At 43.6% G+C, this 24,788-nt stretch overlaps 1 protein-coding gene across 4 annotated transcripts in view; it reads right to left on the bottom strand.

The window, feature by feature from the left end:
• Positions 1 to 24,788, bottom strand: part of Ccdc38 (coiled-coil domain containing 38) — a 47,594-nt gene that overhangs the window by 1,976 nt on the left and 20,830 nt on the right. For 2 of the 4 annotated variants that reach the window (XM_060377928.1, XM_060377927.1), the window contains 10 exons: positions 23,153 to 23,316; positions 22,963 to 23,043; positions 20,095 to 20,246; positions 18,356 to 18,442; positions 16,473 to 16,524; positions 13,682 to 13,754; positions 9,896 to 10,047; positions 8,175 to 8,310; positions 2,773 to 2,978; positions 532 to 625 (listed from right to left, as the gene is read on the bottom strand). In XM_060377928.1, coding sequence (XP_060233911.1) covers positions 532 to 625; positions 2,773 to 2,978; positions 8,175 to 8,310; positions 9,896 to 10,047; positions 13,682 to 13,754; positions 16,473 to 16,524; positions 18,356 to 18,442; positions 20,095 to 20,246; positions 22,963 to 23,043; positions 23,153 to 23,316 — 1,197 coding nt within the window. Of the gene's footprint in view, positions 1 to 531; positions 626 to 2,772; positions 2,979 to 8,174; positions 8,311 to 9,895; positions 10,048 to 13,681; positions 13,755 to 16,472; positions 16,525 to 18,355; positions 18,443 to 20,094; positions 20,247 to 22,962; positions 23,044 to 23,152; positions 23,317 to 24,788 lie in introns of those variants that run through there. The other 2 variants (XR_009589982.1, XM_060377929.1) reach the window with 2 other exon arrangements.

Genomic DNA, 24,788 nt, shown 5'->3' with positions numbered 1-24,788 from the left:
TTTTTTATTGCAGTATGTATCATGTCAATGTTACCTTGGGTTTTTACATGAATCAAATGTTTTAAAACAGTAAATACAGTTCCAGGGGATTGGTATAACCTAGTAGATGTCCAGTATGCTTGGCAAGTTGAGCACCCGTAGTATACAGAAGGCAGCAGTGGCTTCTCATCCAGTAGCCCGTGGCTCAGGTAAGGCCATCCTAGAAAACACTGTGTTGGACGCTAACCTTGAGTTCCTTCATGGTTAGGAGAGGATGCTTTGTTGAGCCAATTTTGAGATCATTTTAGACATCAGTGTTTTTGTTGGTTCTTGAAAGTGCTTGCATCAGGAGGCTTGAAGAAACCTGTGATCCATGCCTCTCCCTTCTGGACGGTATCCTCCCTTTGCCTTGTGCTTTGTAACTTAGGGAAGAACCCCATTCTGTTGGTGAGGTCTGAATGCCCAGTGTATTTCTCAAGGGACACAGCCTTTCTGGCTGGACATTCCGTTGGACTGAACAGGGACAGGGACCCATAACAGCAGAACACAAACCTTCTTCTTGGGCTGTGAAACGGCTCTTTCCAGAGCAGCTCTTAGCCGCTCCTCCTGGTGTCTTTGCTTTTCTTTCAGCTTCTCTTCACGCAGCCTGTAGTAGGGAAGGTGGAATATTCTTATTAGAAATTCTGTAATTCATAAGAAGTAAAACAGCTTCATTATTATTGTTTGGTAGCAAACTATCCAAGAATAATATTCCCATAAAGGCCTGGTAGTGGTGTTGCATGCCTTTAATTCCGGCACTCGGGTAGCAGAGGCTCAAGGATCTTTGTGAGTTTGAGGCCAGCCTGGTCTACAGAACAAGTGACAGGACAGCCAGAGTTGTTACACAGAAAACCCCTATCTCAGAAAACCGGAAGAGGAAAAAAGAAGCCATAATGATGGCTTTTAACTATTCAGTCAGTGGTAAGACATTTAATTTCACTATGTTGGAGAAGTGCCTCCTCCCTCTCCATTCCACCAAAGCACTTTCTATAAACAGCCACTTTACTTCCCAGCCACCTCCCTGACCTGCCTTTGAAGTGTCGGTAGGGAAAGTGTGCACATCACCCTATTGCCACACGCTGCTCAGGTCACTTGACATGTTACTTTCAATTTAAGACCAATACATGCCATTTGTCTTGTCTTTTAGTGTAAGCCTTGGCTCTGACAAGGTGGTGAGCGATGATTCTTACGGACTGTGTAACTATGTCCCAGTGTAAGGTTTTCAGGGAACGGTGATGTTTACTGAACCCTGTTTGTACAGAGTCGGGTGCTCAGGTGCCTCTGTATCAGCAGTTCTCAACCCATGTGTCATGACCCCGTTAGGGTCAATAACCCTTTCACGGGTTACAGATATCCTGCACCACGTCAGATATTTACATTATGCTTCATAACTAGCAAAATTCCAGTTGTGAAGAAGCAATGAAAATAATTTTATGGTTGAGGATCACCACAACATGAACTGTATTGAACGCGCTCAGCATTAGGAAGGTTGAGAGCCACTGCTCCAAACCATGGAGAAAAAATTATTTTGAAGACGAGCTGGATGCATATTACTGTTGAAAATAAGTTGTAATTGCACTCTGTTTGCTACCATAAAGCCTGAGGTCATCTGGAAGGAGTCGTCCTCCGCTCAGAGTAAGTCTGCTTTATGTTCTGTAAGAGCCATCTTGAGTTGCCTTCATTTTTACATGAGATAATCTCCGTGCATCAGTAATGTAACAGTGTTAATGGCTGGTATGTTTCAGACATATTCAGTGCTTTTACGTTGGTTATTTGACACACCAGCCCTGTGAAGTAATTGTGATGACAGCCTCTTTTTATTTTTTTAACATTATGAAATGGACTAGACAGGCGCTTCCTCCTTTAGGTTACAGTAGTTGTAGCTAAAAGGGCGGGCAGGCAGGCTTCATACCCATTCCTGGAGCCACAGTGCTCATCTGCCTCAATGTTTTCCTTTGCTAGAACGTTAATATCATTTCACTTACCAGCATTGCCTATGTGTCATGTGATAGTATCAACCAAGTTATAGTGATAATTGTTCCAAACAAAATACCTATAAAAATCTTTACTTAGCTGGGTGTGGTGGCACACGCCTGTAATCCCAGCACCCTATGAGGCAGAGGCAGGCAGATCTCTGTGAGTTCAAGGCCAGCCTGGTCTACAAAGTGAGTCCAGGACAGCCAAGGCTACACAGAGAACCCCTGTCTTAAAAAAAAAAAAAAAAATTTAACCTGTAAAATGTGGGAGAATGAGGTTTCAGGGATGACAGTCATGTAAGGCTCTCTGTGGGAATAAATGAGTGGGGGTATGAGTGCAAGCTAAGTGTTGTTACGGGGAGTGGGAGGGTTGATTGGGAGAGGAACCCTCATGTACCTCTGAACGTCAAGCCTTCATAGACCGAGTTGCCCTGTGGCCTTCTAATGATGGAACCTTTGCCACAGTACAGTTCCTGCACATGACAATCCTTGAGAAATGCTCTTAGGACTTGAGATCCCCTCCTTTCCCCACAGCCATCCCAATTAGGTCAGTTGTCCCTATTAAACTCTTTGCCTAGCTCCTTTGGTTCGCAGTGCTCATTACCTGCAGTCACAGTAACACACTTTTTTCATGAGAATATACTCTGTGGGAGGGCAGGGATGGGTTGAGCCCTCCAGCGCAACCCCATTCTGCAGTGCCTGCCACACAGGGACAGCTAACAGTGGAGCAGGGTTCATGCAGAACAGAGCCACTCGAGCCATTCACTCTGTCACGTACTTCTGCCGACGCTCCTTTTGTTTCATCCTTTCGATGGCTTCCACGCTTTCTTTGGGAATGGAGTCGATGAGGTCGCTCAGCTCCGCCAGGCGAGACTCTACTTTGACCAGCTTTTGAATGGGGGTCAGGCTGCCAACCTCAGCGTCTCCGATGCAGACTCTGTAGACTTGATTAATCTTTTTACTGAGTGACTCTATTAGCTTTTCCTGAGCTCAAGAAGAAAGAGCAGAAAACATCCCACCACTGCATCATGGCTCACTGTCAATAGATGTAAAAGTCATCCTACTGTGTTACAATGGAAAGTCCTTTAAGAGTCATTATTTAGTGCTGGGGATAGAACCCAGGGCCTAATGGTTGGTAAGCAAATGTTCTACCACTAAGCTACACTCCCCAGCTCCCCAAATGCTTCTTTCAAAGACATCAGTGAGATCACATAGCATGGGATATTTGTTTTGTAATTTATGTCAGATCATAACTATACTGACACCTTGGATTGTGCTAAAATATCTAGTCTATATAACTATTTGTGTAAAGTAATTATAAGACTCTATCTTTTGGCTCAGATGTTTCTGTGGACCAGATTTTCTCCATATTCCAAGTGCAGATAAAATGCACATTTCAAATCACTTTGCACCACCAATGGTATGATGCGTTCCTTCCACATTTTTTGTTATTGCACTGTACTCACTAAAGTCTATAATGTTACGTGGTAGCTGTTTGCGTATGTGCTCAGTCCCCTTCTTGAGAGGATGCTGGAGGGTAGGGGCACGCCTTATGCTTCCACCATACCACATAAAACAGTGCCTTGCACATAGCTACACACTTAATAAATGTTTGCTGAATAAATGAGTGTATTCTTTCAGAGAAATGTGTGTACAAACAGATCCCTGAGCTGACCCAACAGAGCCTTTTAGTTTAGTTTTAGTGATCTTCACAGGGAAGCCATTGCTCTAAGTCTTGTCTAAAGAGAACTTAGGCCGAAGCCCGCCGGTCCCTGTACCTCACCACTGCACTGTTTCCTTGCTGTTGCGTCTCTTGAGCTGGTGGATAATGTAATGCAGGGTATGTAAAGGGCCATCCTCTATCTCCACTGGGTGGCTGATATTCACCAAGAGGAACTCAATAAACTTCTCAGCAAATAAATGGATTTCCGTGTAGGGTCCTGCCTCAGGGCTGCATTCTTCTGCTCAGGGAGGTGAGAATCACCATAAAGTCAAGAAAAACACACCCAAGGCCTATGTGACTCCCACCACTGGGGAGACCCATCCCGGAACCACAAGTGCCTTACAGAGCCACCATCACTTAAAGGGTGTGTGACTTCCAACAGTTTGTTGCTCCCATCTCCTGCTCTAACAAATGTTCCAAAGATCCTGCTGATTACAGAGCTCCTGGTTTCTCGCTTTCTAAATATTTACTGTTTCCATTGATAGTAAAAGACCAGTCCTTCTTTTTTTAAAGAAAACGTACAAAAATATAAAATACAAAAGAAAACCATAAATCCTACTTGCCATAAAGTTTTTACTATTTATAAACTCATACATTTCTACTTAGAGGCCTTGGAGACAGCTAAAGGGCAGGAACATATAAAAATCAGAAGTGCCCCACCAACGGAGGCAATACACTGCATATTAAAAACAAACAACAAACAAGTCTTGCCGCAGGATGCGGCTCATGTCTCAAGTCCTAGCACAGGCTGGGACAGCATTACCATGAGTGTGGGTCAACCTGGGCTAGGCCAGCTGGGTAGAATGAGATAGATCCATCCTATCTTGAAGAAGGAGGAGGAGGAGGGAAAAAGAAGGAGAAGGAGGAAGTCAAAGAAGAAGAAGAAAAAATGATCTTGCTCTAATGTGCATGGGAATTTCAAGTATTTAATACTAGTTTTAAGAAAGGCTGAGCGGAAAATGACCATTTTGATAGAAGTTTCGGAAAGAGACCTGAACGCTGAGAGCTGGGGATGAACAGATAGACACTCTTGATGGTGTATTTCATCTTTTAGTTTCCCTCATCAAACAAGAGAGGAAAATATAAGAACAGGTTAGGAACTAAGAGAAGGAAATGAAAAGATGGCTTATGAAAATGGGATTTGCGATCCAGGCTGAGGCGACATGAGAGATGTGCAGATGTGTCCTTTAAAGTGCCACTAGAGGGCGGGCTCAGACAGAGTGCTTTGAGGGAAGGAGCTACTCAGATTGGCTGCCCTGGCAGCAGGCTAAGTTTACAAGGGCCAGTAGGCAGGAAGATGGACCCAAGACTGGGTACCAGGATGACGTACAGTGCCTGCACTCAAGGTGACGGAACGGGATTCTGATGGGACCAGAGCAGTATTTCAAACTGCAGGGCTGTGTGGATGTCATCCCAGTTCTTTCCAAGGAGTCTGTACCCCAGTCCATGTCTCCTTCTGTGGTGTACTGACTATACACTTCCCCTCTGAACTGTTAGCGCTACCCGTTCGCGTATGCGCGCACAGAAAGCCAGCGATGAACACATTCAGAAAACTGCACAGTGGGCCAGCAAACATTCCATTCCAAGGTCACTAAAAACCGCTGCTCCTGAAAACCACATGGATGAATCCCACAAGCAGACACGGGACATAATTCTGTATCTATAAAGTTCAAAACAGCAAAGCTAATTCATGGTGCGGAAGTCAGAACAATGATCACCTTTGAAGGGTGGGAGGCTGGGATGGTGCTTGGGTAGGTGTCAGTTTATTCCCGCTCTGCGGCCTGCTGGGTCCGTGTTCACTTTAAGATTCCTCAAGAGGTAAACTTACAACTTACGTGTTTTCCATGCTACGTTATTCTGGAGGTGAAATTTTTATTTTAAAAATACTGAATCAGGAAAATTTTAAGAAACTGAATAAGGGATCTATAATTGTGGAGGCTTTGAAAGAATAAAAATACTTATTTTATTGCTATAGGTTTGAAGTCTCTAATTATTTATGGATATAAAAATTAGATATGCTATGTAGTCCTCAATAATTCTGAAGGGCAAGGGCAGGGAATTTAAAAATTAGGGATGGATGTTTATTCATAAAGGATTATGTTTTGAGAAAATTGGGTCGAGAAAACAGAAAAACTAAGAATATAATACTTTCTGTGGGTCTGGGGAGGTGCAGCTTAATTGGTTTAACTCCCTGTTTCTTAACCTGTGGGTCTCAACCCTTTTGGGGGAGGGTGTTGAATGAGCCTTTCACAGGGTCACATGGGAGATACCCTGCATATCAGATCTTTTTACATACAGGAGCAAAATTACAGTTTTGAAGTAGAAACAAAAATAATCTTATAGTTGGGGGTCACCACAAGGGTCACAGTGTTAGGAAGGCCGAGAAGCACCCAGTCAGTGCTTGTCTAGCACGTGAGGCACCTCCAGAACTGCAAGACACTGGATATGGTGGCCTGTGCTTCTAATCCCAGCCTCCAAAGTGAGGTGTAGGAGGAGAAATTCAAGGCCATACTTTGCTACTCAGTGAGTATGAACCCAGCTTTAGATAATGAGCTCGTGCCTCAAAAACAAAAACAAACAACAACAACAACAAAATCCTGAAATACCACCACCAAAAGTGTTTCTCCTAACTTTTGGGGTTCTCCCCCCTTTCCATATCCCACACTTCATAGTTTTGGAAGACCATGAGTTATTAACCCCATGCTCCAGAGAGTGCCTGCAAGTTGTACATGAACACCAAATTTATACTTGTGACTGATATGTTATAGATAATCTTAAGAGGTTTTCAAACCAATTCTGTGTTCTCTTACCATCTGAGCATTGAGCCCTGGGCCTTTCACAAACTAGATTCTCCCTTCTCTTAGCTGACTCAATGTTTTAAAAAGCGTTGAAGAGGCTTTTCTTTTCTTTTTTTTTTTCTTTCAGTTGCCCTAAACTGAAATTAAAGGGGTTTTATTGCAATGGGGATACTGTTTGATATCACAGGTAATTCATCTTTTATTTTATAGGTTCGTCAGCTTCAAAACTATGTAAGAGTTGAAGGCTAGAAATAACCCAAGTGTCCATCAGTAGATGAATGAGTCAAAGGACAGTACATAGGATGGAATACGATTCAGCCTCTCAACGGGCAAAATTCTGATACATGCCACAGCGTGACACAAGCCAGACATTAAAGGGCATGTATTGCACAGACCCACTTACATGCGATATGTAGAAGACTCAAGCTCAAAGAGACAGATAGCAGATGCTGGGCTGAAGGGGCAGGAAGTTCATGCTTAATGGATGAGCAGCTTTTCTTGTACAAAATGAAAGGCATTCTAGAGATTGGTTGCAAAACAACATGAATGTATTTAACACCACCAAACTGTACATTCCAGAAAAAAAACAGCTAAGATGCTAAATTTCATGCTTAAGTGACAATGGGAAAGTTTTTCAAATAGACCGTGGTAACAGTGACGCTACATGAGTGTACTTAATACAGACTCAGGCTTGTTAGTTGGCAAAGTTTATGTGTATGGTAGCTCAGTGAGAAAAAGAAATGGTTGATAAAAACAAAAATGAAGAGCTGAACTGTTACAACCAACACACTTCCTGCCATCGCTGCTAAGACAGCATGCTGTCATACTTTGAAACATGCATGTGCCTGGCAGCCATAAACAGCTTTTGCTTTCAGCAACCCTGCCCCATCTGTAGGTAGGCCAGGGTGGTCACTTGTTCTCTAATGCAGCCCATTCCTTAACTCTACCTCTGTCTGAAAGTCAGGTTCACAGCCGTAAATGTGATGCTAGCCCCAATGAAGCAGCTTTGGACTCTTATTTCATTTGAGTTTTTCCCAACAAAACAATGGTTGTTGGAGTTCCTTGTGGACCTGCAAACTAATCTGATCATTCATTCAACAAACATTTATTGAGCACTGACACTATGGCCACTGTGCTGAGCTCACAAGCAGGAAGCTAGGATAGTCCCTGTGTGGAGGGGTTTGCACGCAGCTGGGAAAGATGAACTTGTCAAAAAATAAGGGTATTAGGACATGTCACAGGCGCCAGGAAATGAGCCCATTGATTTAGGCCAAAAGAAGGTGATACATAGTCTAGGCTCGATGCTTGGGCAAATGTTCCATTCAGCGTTAAGTGGGTGGGTTCGCTGCATCGACTGTTACTGACTGGTTACCTGAATTGCCACGGGAATGATCAAAGGCAGTGAAATGTTTCATGCTAACACACACTGACAAAGAAAGGCAGTTTGAAATAACTAGAACATTTCACGGGAACCCCAAGGGCACGTGAATGGCTCCTATTGAGGAAACTGACTCATGTTGACAGAAAAATTCCAAGCTGGTTTTCCACCCCTGTCAACAGTTTGTGGCTTGCCTTAACTTCCCCTCTCAGGTGCTAGGCGCACAGGGAAGCCAGATTATTACCAGGAGACAAAACAGCCACTACAGGCTAAAGGTGTACCTGAGCATCCGAATTGAATTCTCCAAAACTAAAGAGCCTGGACCTCAGCTCCAGCTCCGCCGCCTTTTCCTCCTCTCGTTCACAGTTCACCATAAGCATCTGCTTGTGCTCCATCAGGAACTCAATGTTGTTGTTTCTATTGCAAAAGTAAGGGGGGACCCTTGTCTGCAACTCAAGGTCAAGGGACTCAGTTCTCTTGCTGGGCACATGTCAGCATCTGGCACCCAGCAGCCACACAGGAAGTCAGTGTGTGAAGATATGGCCAAAGCGCATACCTTGTGTGTGGGGGTGGGGGGGAGCAGCAGGAGGGCTCTTGCCATGCATGCATGGAGGTCAAGAGGACAACCTCAGCTGTTGAGTCTCACTTCTACCACAGGCCTTCTTCCAAAATTGTTTGTTTGTTTGTTTGTTTGTTTGTTTTAGTTGGGGATGAATGCTATGGTGTATGTGGAAGTCAGAGACAACTTGGAGGCGTTGTCTCTCTTCTGCTACCCTGTGGATTCCAGGGATTCAACTCAAACTTGGCAGCCAGCACCTTTACCCACTGAAGTGTCTCAGTGGCCCAGGGTTTCTGTTTTGTTGTTGTTCACTGAAGCAAATGCCAGGCTGTCTGGCCCATGGCCTTCTGGACAGTCTCGTCCCTGCCTCCCATAAGGAGCACCGGGATTGCAGATGTGCATTACTGTGTCTGGCTTTTATGCAAGTTCCAGGATTTGCACTCACATCCTCATGCTTGTTCAAAAATTGTCGTATCCCCGTTGTCTCTCAGGCCTACAGACAAGTTATAACGGGGCAAATAAATGCTAACAGGCAGGTTTTAACTTTCACTAGAAAACATTTTCTTCCCTTTCTCTGCTACTGGGCTTCCCCTCAAGACTCCAAACAGAAAGCAGCCGGGTAAAGCAATCAGGACCCCAAGCTGTGTGTGTCCACCCTGTGAGTTCCCTCAGCTCTGGGTGACCATCAGAATAGCCTCGGGCCTAGCTTGCCTCCAGAGTCTGTGTTTTAAAAGTAATCTTGCAAAGAAAGATTTGGACACAGATCCCGTTCCCTTCTGAACATGTCCAGCCTGTTTGGAGAATCGTGGCTGGGGGAGGAAACTGAGGGCACAGTGAAGTTTGCTGGGAAGCATTGATTGTTCTCAGGTTCTTGCTGTGTGGGCAGATTAATTGGTTCTGAAGTTAAGTGTAGTTTGACCTATTGCTTAAAAAGTTTGCCATCTTCTGATCCAGACAACTGTTCCAAACAAGTCTACACATTTGGTAAACAAATGGCTATAAAGCTTTATTCTTAATCTTATGGTAGAGGTACTCTGTGATGCTAGTCCCCTCTGCACTGGGGTACACTGATAGATACATTATGAAATGATATGGTATTAAATCACAGAAAGTCATTTTGCTGAGATTCACACCCAAGGAAATTGCATTTACTACCATTCAATCTAGGTGGTGACAGCTAGCCAGGTGACAGCTGTCCTGGAGCAAATGAAGGCAATGGGCGCCATTCAACAACTCTGGCTAGAAAAAGACTGCAATGAGTCAGAGGAAGCAGGAAGAAAATTAAACTAGGACCAGCCTTCTCTATGCAAATGTAAAGTCTACCTTTCTGCCCATCAAGTAAATCATTGATTAGAACCCCATCTACACCCGGAGAAGAGACCTCACGAGTGAGTTGGATGAGGCCTCTGGTTGGTACCTGTTGAACAGGAGACAAGTACTCACATCTTATCCTGTATAACTTTTTCTCTTTTGTTGACATCTTCGAGATTCTCATCCACATCTTGGGAATATTGGACCAAGGTGAGATTCTGCTCTTCCAGCTCCGTGAGGACCTTCAGTAACTCCTCTGGCTCCTTGAAGTAGAGCTCCGGCATCTAATCAATCAACAGGGAAGAGAAGTGTCTCACCTTTATGTTCCTGTGACTTGTCTAGACAGTATAGGGAGGGAGCTGTCATGCTCATCAGCTCTCCATGCATGTGGCAAACTACTTAAGGAAAAAAAAAATCAGCTTTTAAGGAGGAACTGTTTATTTCTGCTCTGGGACTATCATACACATATGCTAGCACAGTACCTAATGACAGGATCACAGGGTGAAGGCCTAGTCACTTCATCTTAGCCAAGAGGAAAAGAGAGAGGAAGACACCACAGACCCCAATTCCCTTTCAAGAGCACACCCCCAATGACCTAATTTCCTTCCACTGCCCTATCTCCAAAAGACATCACAAGGTCCACAGTGGTGTTTCCACCCTCCCCAGCAATAGCTGGGGACCACACTCACAACACAAATGGTCTTTTAAAAATGTCCTGAGTCCATGCTGCTATTTTGAGTATGGGGGAGATAGAAATTGTAAGGGAGCTACACCTGGTTCCCAGGGAGAGATGGCAAATAGAAACAGATGATTTGGAGTACAGGAAGAGATGGGAAAATATTAAAGAGGAAAAAGAGGAGGGGAAAATAAGAAAAGCTGTATCAGGAGAGGAGTGGAGGGCAGGAAAGGGGGAAAGGAAAAGATGAGAGGGAGAGATAGGAAACTGATTCAGCTCATTTCCTCTCAGTACTAATTATTTCCTATGCCCTGGGTTTTTAAGAACATGTGTGCCAGGCATGGTGCCATACACCTTCAATTCCAACACTCAGGGATGTAGAGGCAGGTGGATCGCTGTGAGTTACCAGCCTGGGCTACAGAATGAAGTTCCAGGACAGCCAAGGCTACACAGAGAAACCCTGTCTTGAAAAACAAAACCAACAACAAAACAAAACAACAGAATAAATATTACTTAAAGTAAGCATTTTAAAGATTTTTTTTTAATTTTTTTTAAAGATTTATTTATTATGTACATGGTATTCTTCCTGCACGCCAAAAGAGGGCGCCAGATCTATTATAGATGGTGATGAGACACCATATGGTTGCTGGGACTTGAACTCAGGACCTCTGGAAGGGCAGCAAACAGAAGTGTTCTTAAGCTCTGAGCCATCTCTCCAGCCCCAAAGCAAGCATTTTGAAAGACGACTTATATATTAATACATGGGTTCATCATTATTTACAGCAGCCATGACCCAGAGGCAACAAAAATGCTTCGAAGTGGGTGGGTAAAGGGAACACAGTACATACACACAGTGGACCTTTCAGTCTTAAGGAGAACTCCTTGCCTACAGTACATTTGTGTGGTTAGACAGGTGTGTGTGCAGGCAGTGTGCACACGCCACACTGTTGAGGGCTGTAGGATAACTTCAGATGTAGTTCTCGGCACTGCCCACCATTTTTTGGTTTTGTTTGTTTTGTTTGTTCTGTCTTGGTTTTTTGCTTTGTTGTTGTTTTGTGTTTTTGAGACAGAATCTTTTGCAGGCCTGAAAATCACCAGGTAGGACAGGCTGACTGGCCAGCAAGCCTTTAGGGATCTGCCTGTCTCTGCTCCCCAGCTATTAGGATTGTAAGCATGCAGCAACATGCCTGACCTTTTTTTTTTTTTTAATGGGTTCTGGGGCTGGAAATTGGGTCCTCATGCTTGTAAGGTGTCTTAGTTAGGGTTTTATTGCTATGAAGAGAAACAATGCCCACGACAACTCTTATAAAGAAAGAATTTAATTTAACTGGGGCTGGCTTACAGGTCAGAGGTTTAGGCCATTATCATCATGGTGGGAAGCATGGCGGTGTGCAGAAAGACATGATACTGGAGAGGTAGCCAAGTGTTCTATATCTTGACCCAAGGTTATCAAGGACAGACTGAGACACACTGGCTAGACTTGAGCTTACAAGACCTCAAAGCCTACCCCCAGTGACACACTTCCTCCAACAAAGCCACACCTACTCCAGCAAAGCCACACCTCCTAATAGTGCTGCTCCCTGTGGGCCAAACATATGTGAGTCTATGGGGGCCACATCTACTCAGACCACCACACAAGGCAAGCACTGTGAGAGGACTTAATTCCAAGGAGCCAGCCGGTCCCAGTGGGCGTCACATAGCCTCCATGGACACTAGCCAATCCCAACCAAGGTCATGTAGCTACAGTAAAAATTCCCCTTTCGGGCTTTAAAGGGGGGCTGTGAGTTCCCCTTAGGGTCACCACCATTTTGTGAAGGTGATGACCCCAGCATGCTGGTATTCACTGCAGAATAAACGCTCTTTGTTTTTACATACTGCTTGAGTCTGGGGTCCTCCTTCAGCCATGTTTAGACCTAACACACTGTACCTATTTGCTCACTCCCCAGACCCATTACAGCATAATTCAAATTATCTTTGAGGGTTATTATACTAAGTGAAAGATCCCAGTCTCACACACACACACACACACACACACACACGTGTAGAATCCACTTATTTAAATACTTAAGTAGGTATTTAAATAACCAGTCTCTTAGAAACAGGATGTGGAAAGATAGTTGTCAGGGGCTGGAGGTTGGAGGAGGGGTATTGGACGGGCACAGAGCTTCAGGTCTGCAAGACAAAGAAGATGTGGAATCTGCTACACAACAGAATGTGTATGGTCAACACTGCTGTATTGCACCTTGGACGTGTTAAGACGGACAACCGTGTGTTTGAGCACAGTTTTAGAAGCAGGATGACCTGGGTCAGGTATGTCCTGTGTAGTAATGGGTTGTGTTTGGCGGGGTGGTTTTGTTTCTTTTTAAGATCAGTTCCAAGCTCTGTGATCGCATTAAGACTGAGGTAAGACTGCAGTCAGTTTTGCAGCAATGATGGGGTGTTTTGCCAGAGGACTATTTGTGGTTCTGCGACCCAATAAAATAAAACAAAATCCTGGGCTGGCTCAGTGGCTAAAACACATGCTGTGCAGTGCTGAGAGTCAGAGTGTGGAGGACATGTGTAAAGGCTGCGTAGTGTGACAGCTGACCCCAAACCCTCCCAACCCTCCATAATCCTAGTGGCTAGGAGGCAGATTTACGGGATTCCCAAGGCAAGATGGCTAGGGAGCCAAAAATCAGTGAGCTCTGGATTCAGTGAGGAACCTGGTTTCAGTCTATAAAGTGGATTGGCAATTAATTGACACGGCCAGTGTCAGCTCTGTCCTCCACATGTATACACACACACACACACAAACACACACATGCCAAGACTCATTATGTACCTCAGGCTGGCCTAAAACTCACTATGTAACCCAAGCTGGCCTTGAATTTTGTTGTTGCTATTGTTATTGCTTTGGGTTTGGATTTGATACTGTTCTTAAATCCTGCCTATTACCAATATCTGTCATCAAGCCATCTATAAAAAACAAAAGATAGTATGTCAGCCCTTTTGAGAACGAGACAGGAGAAGCGTACACTGTAGGCCAGAAAGCCAGATAGGGCAGAGCAGGCCTGTAATCTGAGCACTTGGGAAGCAGTCAGGAGGCTCGGGGTCTCCAGGTCATCCTCAGATATATAGCAAGTAGGAGGCCACCCTAACCTACAAGAGATGGCTGATTCAATATGTTGGGAAGAGAGTGCCTCAGAAAAAATTGGTGCATGTGTAGACCACACAGCTGGTGTTGAGAAATACAATGTGGTTACCAGATCCAACTCTAGCAGCTCCTCCTCCACCATGCGCTCCAGGCTGTCCTCAGAGCTCTTGCCTTCAGCTGGACTATAAGGAAAAAGAGTAAGAAGAATCACTTCCAAGTCATTTTCTGTTAGGGTGTTTCTCTTTGTTCCTAAACTGACTTTAAACCGTACTACAGAGTTCTTTCTTTCTTTAATTTTTACTTATGTGTATGAGCGTTTTGTCCGCCTGTATGTCAGCTTGTCATGTGCATGCCTGGTGTCCATGGAAGCCAGAGGAGGGGGTTGGAGCCTCTTAGATGGGAGCTCCAGGAAGTTGTGAGTCAGCATATGGATGTCGGCAGCCAGTTCTCTAACCACTGAACCACCTCCACAGCCCCCCCATCACAGAATTCTTTTCACTAAACTGTTTATCATTTTATGGGAATGCTCACCCACAATCCCACAACTGTGCAAGAGAAAATAATATTTAGTCCCAGACAGAGTTACACATGCCGTGAGACCATACAGAGGCACTAAACGCCACAGGATAGACCTGGGGGCTGGGAGGCATTGAAAATTAGCTTGCTCCCTCTAAAGGAACATCTGTCCAGTTTGTGAGTGTCAAAGAGGATTAACACACGACTTCAAAATGTGTGCTCCAGCACTCACTCAAGACTGACGCAGTCTTCTGAGTGCTTTTTAGTAAAACAGTTACCTCTCTCTTTAAGAGAAGAGTTGCTTTTTTTGTAATAGTTTCTAATCATGAGTGGACGCATCGGCTAAGTGATAAGATAAAACCCTAAGGAATAATGTCATTGGGCCTATAAAAGCTTGGTCAGGGAGTGAAGGCATTTGTCACCAAGCCTGATGATCTGAGTCTGATACTCTGAACCTACATGGTGGAAGGAGAGAACTGAATCATGAAAGTTGTTCTCTGACCTCCACATGTATAATGTGCTACACACACACACACACACTCAGAAGGGGGTAGGTAAAAAGTAATATGTGTGTCTTGGAAATTGGCTCTGGAAAAAATCTTTTATAAAAGATAAATTGAAATTTTAATACACCAGAAATAAGGAGAGAAGGTTGAAAGATGGCTGTAGTAGAGAGAAAAGTGAATAAATGAGCTCAGGGAGGGGAGGGAGGTTAGCACCTATCAGAAGAGTGAAAATAAGAAACAGTGAAAGAGCACTCGACACACTTTCAGAGAGCCTGAGTTCGGTTCCCAGCACTTACATCAGGCAGCTCACGGTTGCCTGTAAGACCAGCTTCAAGGGATCCAGTGCCTCTTCTGACCTCCACTGGCACTGCACACACACACACACACGCACGCACACACGATGGAGCAAAGGCTGGGGAAAACAGATGTCCTCTGCACTGCTGGCGTAAAATGGCATTCTAGACACTCATCTGGAGACTTCAGAACTGTCTTCACATAGAATGCCGTGTGAGGAGCTAAAGAGATGGCTCAGTAGGTAGCAGTGCTTGTGCCTTTGCAGAACACCCATATGGTAACTCAACTGTCTCTAACTCCAGTTCCAGGGAAGGCCCAATGGCTTCTTCTGACCTCTGGGAGCACTGCATGCTCACGGGGCAAATATACGCATGCAGGCCAGATACATAAAACATTTTTAAGTTGAACAAATATACTTAAAGTGGCTTCATTCATTACAGCCCCAAACTAGAAACCAGGTGGATATTCTTCAGTAGATAAACAGTTCAAGCATACAGTGTTCAGAGCACAGAGTACTTACTTCTCAACAAGAGAACCAGCTACTCACACTCTAACATGATTGGATATCTTGGCAATTATTATTAAAACCCAGATTACACACTGCATGATTTTACTTGTGTCAAATTCTTGCAATGACAACATCAGAGAAACAAACGGAGTAGTGGCTGCCTGGGGAATAGAGAGGCGAGCATGGCTATAAAAGACATGAAGAATCCAGTGGTGACATTTTGTACTTGATTGGGTCCAAGGTTGATACCCCGGCTGTGGCATCGCACTGTGGTTTGGCACGGGATTCCTGTTGCGGGAAACTAGGTCAAGAGTCAATATTGCTTCTTAAAACTGCATTTGAATCTACAATGATCTCAAAAAAATAAAATTTTAATTAAAAAAAAATAGCAAGGGCTAAATGCCACAGAAGTGGGCTGACCCACAATCCCTGGAAATCAGAGTCAAATGTCTCTGTGGCCCTCGGTGATTGTCCCATATATGGCAGTCTTGGCTCAGAACCCTTCCTTGAGGCTAGCATGCTTGACCCAGACAGTCATGTATCTTCTCAGAGCGCCTCTTGGGTAGCTAGGGCTGACGGTGAACAATTTATGAAATCATGAGTTAGCAATCAAGTTAGGGAAGAAAAAGAAAATAAAAGAAACGAAAAGGGAAGGGAAGGGAAGGGAAGGAAAAGGAAAAGGAAAAGGAAAAGGAAAAGGAAAAGGAAAAGGAAAAGGAAAAGGAAAAGGAAAAGGAAAAGAAAAGAAAAGAAAAGAAAAGAAAAGAAAAGAAAAGAAAAGAAAAGAAAAGAAAAGAAAAGAAAAAAGAAAAATGCACTATGGCCCTACTGCAGTAGGTAAGTGAGGGTGACTCTGCAGGTGGCCAGGCCAGCAGAACAGCTAGAAGGAGGGACCCTGAGGGTCTGGGATGTGCTGGTTGTAGTGACTGGGGGTGGTGGGTCCTTATCAAAGAGAGCACAATTCTGGGGCATCTCAGGAGTGCCCAGACTTGGCCACCACTGACTCCGTCCAGGTCTCTATGCTGGGGGAAGGCCAAAGAGAGTTTTCATCAGAGTTCATTAAGTTTGTACCATACTTGAAAATGGTTGACTGTATAACGTCCATGCCAAAAGCAGATTTCTTCTGTCCTGTTCTTGTTCAAAATGCCCAGGTGAGGTCCACATCATTGGTGATGGAAGAGAAAAAGGAGAACCCCTTTAAAGATGAGACTTTGTTGCCCTTTCTTTTCAAAAACACAATTTTGTTACAAAAATAGTGATCATACAGAAAATGGAACTCTTTCATTCCACTAAAATTGGACTCCAAGTTTAAGTGTCCAACTGAAAACACAGCTGGTGGGCGGGACTTGACTACTGAAAATTACCAAATGAGGGACAAAAATGGTGAGGTGTAAGCAATGGTTCTGATTCCCCTACATGAGGAACATTTATTTCTAGTCACCGTGTTTGAAAGGATGCCCACCTCTGTTCTCAACATCGTGTGGGGAGACCTACTTTCCAGCTGGGGGCCTTTTGTACTTAGCTTCCCCGCTTCTGTGTGTTCATCAAGATCAGGTCCAACCCTCACTTGAAACTAACAGCTGGGCCAGTGTTGTCCACGAGAGTCTCCATCTACCCACCCAGGACATACCAACACCTTTATGATCCCCTGTTCGACTTTGAATAAACAGTGGGCCTCATCCTTGTCACCTTCTACCTGGTAGGCTCCTACTCATTCCTCGAAATCCAGCCCCACTGTGACCTGGCCTACATGGATGTACAGGATCACATGCTGGGTCTTTTCCAAAGAACCCTCACAGCCTAACCCTACTCTGCCAGTGTCTTCGTCATAGTGCAGATGGTGGGGTGCAGGACTGTCTTCCATTTGTCTTTGTGCACAATGAGTCTTTAAAAGTGCCTGAAAGGCATTGCATGCCTTTCTTAAATATGAATTGAATGAAGGAAAGGGAAGGGAAGAAGAAAAAAGGGATGGAGTCGCTCGTACAGTACTGTCTTCCCTTTCAGAATAGTATCCAAGCACACATTACGGAAATCATTTATAAGAGTTGCTATTTAAATCGAGTGACACTCATACTCAACATTTTAGAAGACGCCAGTGATAGCCATCCTTCCTTCCATCCCTACCCACAATCACAGACTACCCAAAGGGAGAAATACGTGTTTTGTAGGCTCCAATTGCCTCATAAGTGTGGGGGGAAATCCACTTTGAATTAGCTGGCTATTTGCACAGGCATGAGGCTTAGATAGCATGGTCACTTCTGGGCAGGCAAACTGTGCTACTTTTGCCCCAACCATCAAATACACCTGCTGCTTAGTGGTAAGATCAAGTGAGGAAAGGGCTCCTAAGAGTCAGCCTGTATTGGGGATCATAAACTCAGATGACCAATGGGTGGTGCCAGGCACAGGAGGGAAAGTAGCCTGGTGGGAACTAAGATCACCTAACAGGGAAGACTGTCCCCACAGAAATATCCTTAAAGCCAGGACTTCAGGTCCGGTGGAAAGACTGTCCCCACAGGAAACAGGTCTGGTGGTTTTCAAGGGAAGATGAATTCAGATATTTCTATGGCATCTGATTATTTTTAAGTGTTGATTTCCAAGTCAAGCAATGCTAAACACTGGGTTCAAATCTCTAATGTACAGTGGTGATGGAGAGTGCTCATGGTTGACTATGATAGAGCATCTACACTTGCTCTCACATCTCAGGCTGGGTTAGGAGACTCTCATTACAGAAGGCAGACTTGAACCAAAGGACTGGCGAGGCCTATTTGGGGAGACATTTAGGATAAAATTCTTGTCCACTTGGACATGTCTTTGTGATAATATTGTGATAACAGAATGCCTGGCTCCCCGGGGCCTGGGGTGATGTGGGCATCACTTTCTGTTTTCCATCAGAGCTTCCTTGTGAGCACACAGCAGTTTGGAGGCTTTGGTCAGTGCAGTCACAGGCTTTGGCTCTCACCTTGTTCCTCTTTACTTCCACGGAGCTTTCCTGAAGTTGCTTTCTTGTTCAACTCAGCGCTGGTCTCACTTTTACTTGATGAGACACCTAAAAATGGGAAATGAAGAGGAAGGAGTGAGGAGAGTGTTTGTGGGAGAAAGGAGTGTGAAGCCAAATTACTGTCAAAGCTTCCAAGGGTGGAGATGTAGAATGAGATCCTGTAATCTAAAATCTCACTCTGCAGTGGTGAGAACTGCTCCCTGACACAGGGAGGAGAGAGGAGAGTAGAACATTTACGGCCTAGGGGAGCCCCATCTCCAGCGTCCGTCCATCACTGCTCCTGAAATCCCATTGCAGCTACTGATACTGGGTTCTGAGTATCCTCCGTTTAGATGAGGAATCTAGGGTGACGAAATCTGAAACTGTCATGGAAACACATTGCTGCTTTCCTTCCTTCTCTTTTGTTCTCTTGCTCAATATCATTTAATGAGCTTTGGTCATGTGTCATCACTCATGTCCCTAACAGCCAGCTCCCTGCAAAACAAATTCTCCCTGATTGTTAGTTTGCCAATTTCTGTGGTGTAAATGCTCAGGTAAGCTGGGCTCCCTCTAGACTTCCTGTCCTTGTATGGAATTCTGGAAATGCTTTAAGCAGTAGCTGAGAATCTTGATGCTCCCTTTGAGGCTTTTTTTCTTCTCCCAGGGATAACTTTGCTATGTGCTTGATGACCAATGTCTATCTATCTAATATTTTAGAATTTTCTCAAGAAGGAAGTGAGTGTGGTCCTAGCCACTGCAGTATTGCTGGGAATAAAATTTTCTGTTTTGATGCGGCTCCACTTGGATCATTTAGGAAATGTTTGTGTAATGGGTTGCATCACTACTGTTCCAATTATTGAGACCATGTGATTAAATATTTAACCACATATTTTCATCTAAAATTATAATATATTTAAATATATAGTATTTAAAGAAGTATTAGTGTCCCCCCCACCCCCATTACTGTCTTAAGCTGAAAGCATTGATCTCTCTGTATGAGCTTCAGGGTCATGGTACAAAGTCCTCTCTGCTCTGATACTCAACTCCTAGGTAGCAGCACTTTATTATAGTTCCACCAAATACACAGATTTATTTCAAAAAAATTGGCAACTTTATAGTATCAATTCTTCTATCTGAAAACACAACATATTGTTCTATTTGTTAAACCCCTAGGTCGTACACACTAAATTTGATGTTTTCCTGGCTTCAAAGTATCTGTACAGTTCCCAATGAATAAATTTAGCTTACTAAATTAGTATATAAGTATAATTGACTTTGTATGCATTGATTCTACTATAAAGACCTTTAAGAATACCAAATAGTTTTTGAGATACCATTATATCATCTATAAATAATGTATTTTCTATTTGTCCATGAGTTTATTTTTGTTGCTTTATATCTGAAACTAACCTTACTTTCCAAATTAATAATATACGATAACAAAGATAGGAAGAGGGCTGGAGAGATGGCTCAGTGGTTAAGAGCATGGCTGCTCTTCCAGAGGACCTGGGTTCAATTCCCAGCACCCACCTGGCAGCTCACAATTGTCTGTCACTACAGTTCCAGAAGATCTGATACCCTTACACAGACATACAGGCAAAACACTGATGCACACACAATTTTTAAAAATTCTGACTATTGAAATAAATAAGAAACTTTGAGCAGAACACCCTAGAATCAAGGGTATTCGCTTAGCTGGAATTACATAAGCCATGACTTACTTCCTAAGATTCTAGGGAGAACGGGGGTACTTTTTGATTCCTGGGCTCTTTTTTGTGATTGCTGCAATTGCCAATGTTTCGGAGATAACTTCATCAGGAAAAATCCATATCTCATGTACTCCTTGAGGAGGAACTCTGTTTTTGTTATTTCACTTCAAAAGAAATGAGGATGTGGTTAAACAGCCATAAAAGGATTCTCTCCACCCCTTGTTTGTACAACAGCACACTTAACAAAACTTGCAAACACAGCCACAACTATACACCTCTGAAAGATATGAGAAAGAAACCCAGAAGCTGGTATTTGAATACAACAGGCCTGTAGGTGGAATCTCTTGCCTAGTGTTTGTATTCTTCACTTGTCAATAAACAGCTGATTGACCTATACCTGAGGCAGGAAATAGGAGGGAGGAGTTCTGGTAAAGAGAGTGAATGCTCTGATAAAGTGATGCAATTGGGGATTTGCCTGGGACACTGAGGAGGACAGATGCATGAAACCTGAGCAGAGGTAACCAACTACATAGCAGAATAAAATAATCAGGACATTAGTTATGAGCAAGTTGGGGAATGAGCCAAAACTTATGGCCTAGGCATATATTCATAAATATAAGGTTTCACTGCCATTATTTCTGGGGACAAGGGTGTGGGTGAAAAAACACAGGTTATAGAAGACCTCCCCCCCTTCCCATAGGCCCAGTGACATGCATATAAAGCCTGGACTGATAACAGACTTACCCTGCTGGTTGATTTCTGTCAGAAACATTCTATTCTATCAAGCTTTAGGTGGATGGAGAAATCAGAAGGTAAAAAAGATGGTAGGAGTGTAAGGGGAAGAAAGAGAGCTACTATTCCACCAAGTCCTGGCATGTGTGAACAGTATGCAGAATGCCCAGCATACATAACTGCACACTCTGTACAGCATTTAAAAATAGGTATCCTTAGGAATAGAGAGATGGGCCAGAGAGAAGGAATACGTACTGTTCTTGCAAAGGACCCAATTTTAATTCCTAGTTCCTGTGTCAGGTGAATCCAATGCCTCTAACCTCAGGATACCTGTGCACCAGCACACATATCCACAAACACATAATTTAAAATATATCTTAAAACAGCGTATGTTCTTGGTCTCTTCTTTTGGAAGAAGAAACAAATGACTTGCATCCATCTAGGCAGACCTCAAACGAATGCCTGTGTCCTCACCAACAATGTCTAGAGACTTGAGCTGAATGCTTTCCCCAGCTTTGTATTGGTTCATCCCTATCATTTTCTAACAAACTGGTTGGTAAAGTTGAAAACAGAACAGGAAGGCCCAAGCCAGTCTTCCCCATTCAGAACCTTGTTAGTACCCTTATCCCTGTTAGGTCATCTAATATGCTCGGCCTCAGTCCTTCATTTGCCAGAGCCTTCCTTCACCCCAGTAGGAATGGTCTCCTAGGGTCAATACACAGTTCTGTTCTGTGTGTTCACGAGTTAGGAGACGGTAGAAGACCCTCATTTCACCTCCCAGATGTGTCCCAAAGACCTCAAGGCAAACGACTTCATGGCTTTAGTAGAAAGGTTTCTAGAGAAAGCTGTTTCTCCTTCTCAAACACTCTCCATTCTCAAGCCGTATTACCACAAAAGGAAAAGGTTCCCCTTCACTGGCTCTTCATAAACGTGTGCTCCGTTATCTCATTCGCTCTTCCAGAGTGGTGAGACCTATAAGTAACGGGCAAGGTCCCTGGCAAGGTAGTGTGGAGGTGTCACCAAATGGACACTATGCAGAACACAGTAATTAATACAAGCACCATGGCCTCTGCTCTGTTTCCACAAGTCTCTAAAAAAACAGGAGCATCTAAATCAGTGGTTCTCAACTTATGGGTCATGACCCCCTCCAGATACCTACATATCAGATGTTTGCATTACAAGTCATAAAAGTAACCAAATTGTAGTTGTGAAGTAGCAACAAAATAATTTTGTGGTTTGGGGTTTGTGGTTTAGGGCCGAAGCATGAGGAAGGTTGAGCACCACCACTCTAAATGGTCCTGGCTGCACAACCTCAGCGGGTTGGGAAGCTGAGGCAAGACATTTAAGGTCTGAGTTAGAGTGAGCTGAAGACCAGCCTGAGAAAGATAGCAAGGCACTATCTAGAAATTAAAAGTTAAAAAAAAATTGGGGGATGTAGCCAAGAATTTCATTACAGGGAGAAGCGAGGGAGGAAGTTCTCTATCTTGAAGTATCTCCAACCTTAGACTTCTTAAATAGAAGAGGTGACTATAGCAAGGATCTGTTTGAAACTCATATTTTAGATTATGAACTTAGTGCCCCACAGTGGTTTCAAGAGCCTTTATACATTAAAAATTGTTCAGCTGAATTTCCTTGAACACAGAAGGAACACATAGGTTTGGAGAGGGTTGATTGGTGATGTAAGAATGAGCCCCATTCCCATTCCTGTAGGTTTTCTCAGTATAGATCTTAATTTTAACAGCAAAGTGAGATTCTACTAAGGATTTTGAATACAAGATCTGTCAACGATGATTGTAAAGCACTCATCAAATGCATCCCATTTGAGATGCTTTCATGCAAGGTGAAGGTTATCATATAATGAATAAAAAGGAGGCATGTAGGAAAACAAACAAACAAACAAATGTATTGATTCCTGACATCCTATTGCTTCTTTTCAATTAACTCCTCTGCTTCTGCATCCAAACATCAGAGGCTTCCAGGGAGGCTTATGTTCTGATATCTAGGCAAGTATAGTCCTTGATGTTTCTCATTTTAAAATCTTTCATACTAAGGTGCCAGCTGCTGAAGTTATTTCCACTTGGCTGTGCTGGGCATAAGAGGTTCTAATTGGATGTGGGAATTGACTGAGGATAGATAACACGCCCTCACCTTTTTATTGCTTGCACTTCCATGCTCGCTTTCTTGAGCTCCGTTGTCATTTGAAGTTTGTTTAATGTTTCTTGTGCTGCCCTAAGAAAGGAACACAGATCTATTAATTTGTTTGTTTTTCCCTCCCAAGAAACTAAAACAAACAAGCAAAAACTTGGGGGAAAGTTGTGGCCAGAATGGAGACACTAACATTTTAAGAGCATCTACAGATCTCTGATCATTTTCTCTAAGGAACTCTTCAAAGGACATTGCGTCATCTTGCAGCTTTCTCTCGGCTTTTCTGAGTTGCCTTTCTTTCATGGCTATGAGCCTTTCAAACCTTTGAATTGTGTTTTTCTTGGTTGTCACTGCATACTGGGAACATAGGAAACAAAGAGTGTTAAGAACATTCTGTCACACATTACTGGCATGCTTCAACATAATCTCCATAGAGGGTGTTGGGGCTCAGGAATAGCTGCACACTGACCACTCACGCCAGATTGATGAATGTTTATTGAATGCTTAGCAAAGTCTGACCAGTCAGGGACACAGTCTGGATTTAGGAACCAAGACTGTGACCCTGAGCCATTCTCAGAGTGACTTTTTAAAGGAATAAAACCACAACCAAGCAAGAAGAATCAATTCTATTCCAGGTACGTTGTGCCTAGATAGCTAGACAAAACATTGTAAGCTGATTGGCTGGGGTATAAGGCAGGGGAACTTGGAAGCTTTCCAGTCCCCTCTGTTGGGGGATTTGGTGACTTTTCAGTTCCCTACCTTTCCCATGAGAAGGGAGCATAGCAGGGTATTGTGGTTTAACTCCAAAAGAACATCTATCTTTTACTCGAGCAGAACATACACTCATTACTAACTCAAGCAGAACATAGATATTCATTTCCCGTTATTATTCTATTGTAAGCATCAAGTATTGAATTGAAGCAGCAAGTATTGAATTCCACACTAGGGGCTTAGCAAAATAACTATAGTTATGCTAACAGCTAAAACAAGTCTAAACAGAGGGGCTACGGTTATGCTGAAAGCTAAAGCAGGTCTCAACAGAGGTTAGTGAGTCCTGCAAGCAAGAGATCGATTGTGTCAGAAGTAATAGCTTTCACAGAGCTGGGTCTTTATCTCATGAGGTCGCTTTAGGGGCAGCCAGGTGAAGCCTTCTCACTAGCTTTTATGAAGAGACACTATTTTCACCTAAAATGGCTGCTCCCTACCAGTCAAAAAACAGATGCTCTTCCAAGGGTCCATCTGTTTCCAAGGATGTATTCCAGTTTTCTGGACACAAGGAAACCAGGCTGTCTGTAGTGACCAGACATCCCATCTTCTCCTCTAATAGGAGAAATCAGTTGCAATGATGGATTTCTCCAAGCTAGGTGGAGGGTGTGGGTTATTTATCTAAACCTAGAAAGATCTGATCAGATACCCAAGTGTGATTTTGACGACTATCTAGTTTCATAGCATATGAGATATGAGACTACATGGGTTTGTTTTTCTCTCTCCCATTTGTGTGTGTCTGTGTGTGTATGTGTGTGTGTGTATGTGTTGTGGTTGTAGGAAGCTTCTACAGTATCAGGGTTCTATATGACTTCCTCTAAAGGCCTTTAGTGTTAATGCTCCAACTAGATACCCCATGCCAAAAAATAAAAGCCCAGTGCCAGGAATTCCACTGACCCCCAAACACTATAGGCTATTGCCATTGCTCTTGGCTACCCTCTAGAACTTGGCCATAAGACTCCATGGTGGCTAGTTTTTTGTCAACTTGGAGCAAGCTAGAGTCATCAGAGAGGGATCTCAACTCCATAAGATTGGCTGGTGGGCAAGACTGTGAGACATAGTCT

The sequence above is a fragment of the Meriones unguiculatus genome, chromosome 2 (genome assembly GCF_030254825.1).
Source record: "Meriones unguiculatus strain TT.TT164.6M chromosome 2, Bangor_MerUng_6.1, whole genome shotgun sequence".
Classification (NCBI taxonomy): Eukaryota; Metazoa; Chordata; class Mammalia; order Rodentia; family Muridae; genus Meriones; species Meriones unguiculatus.
The sequence above is the reverse complement of the archived record's forward strand: the minus strand, read 5'-3'. Positions and strand labels throughout refer to the sequence as shown.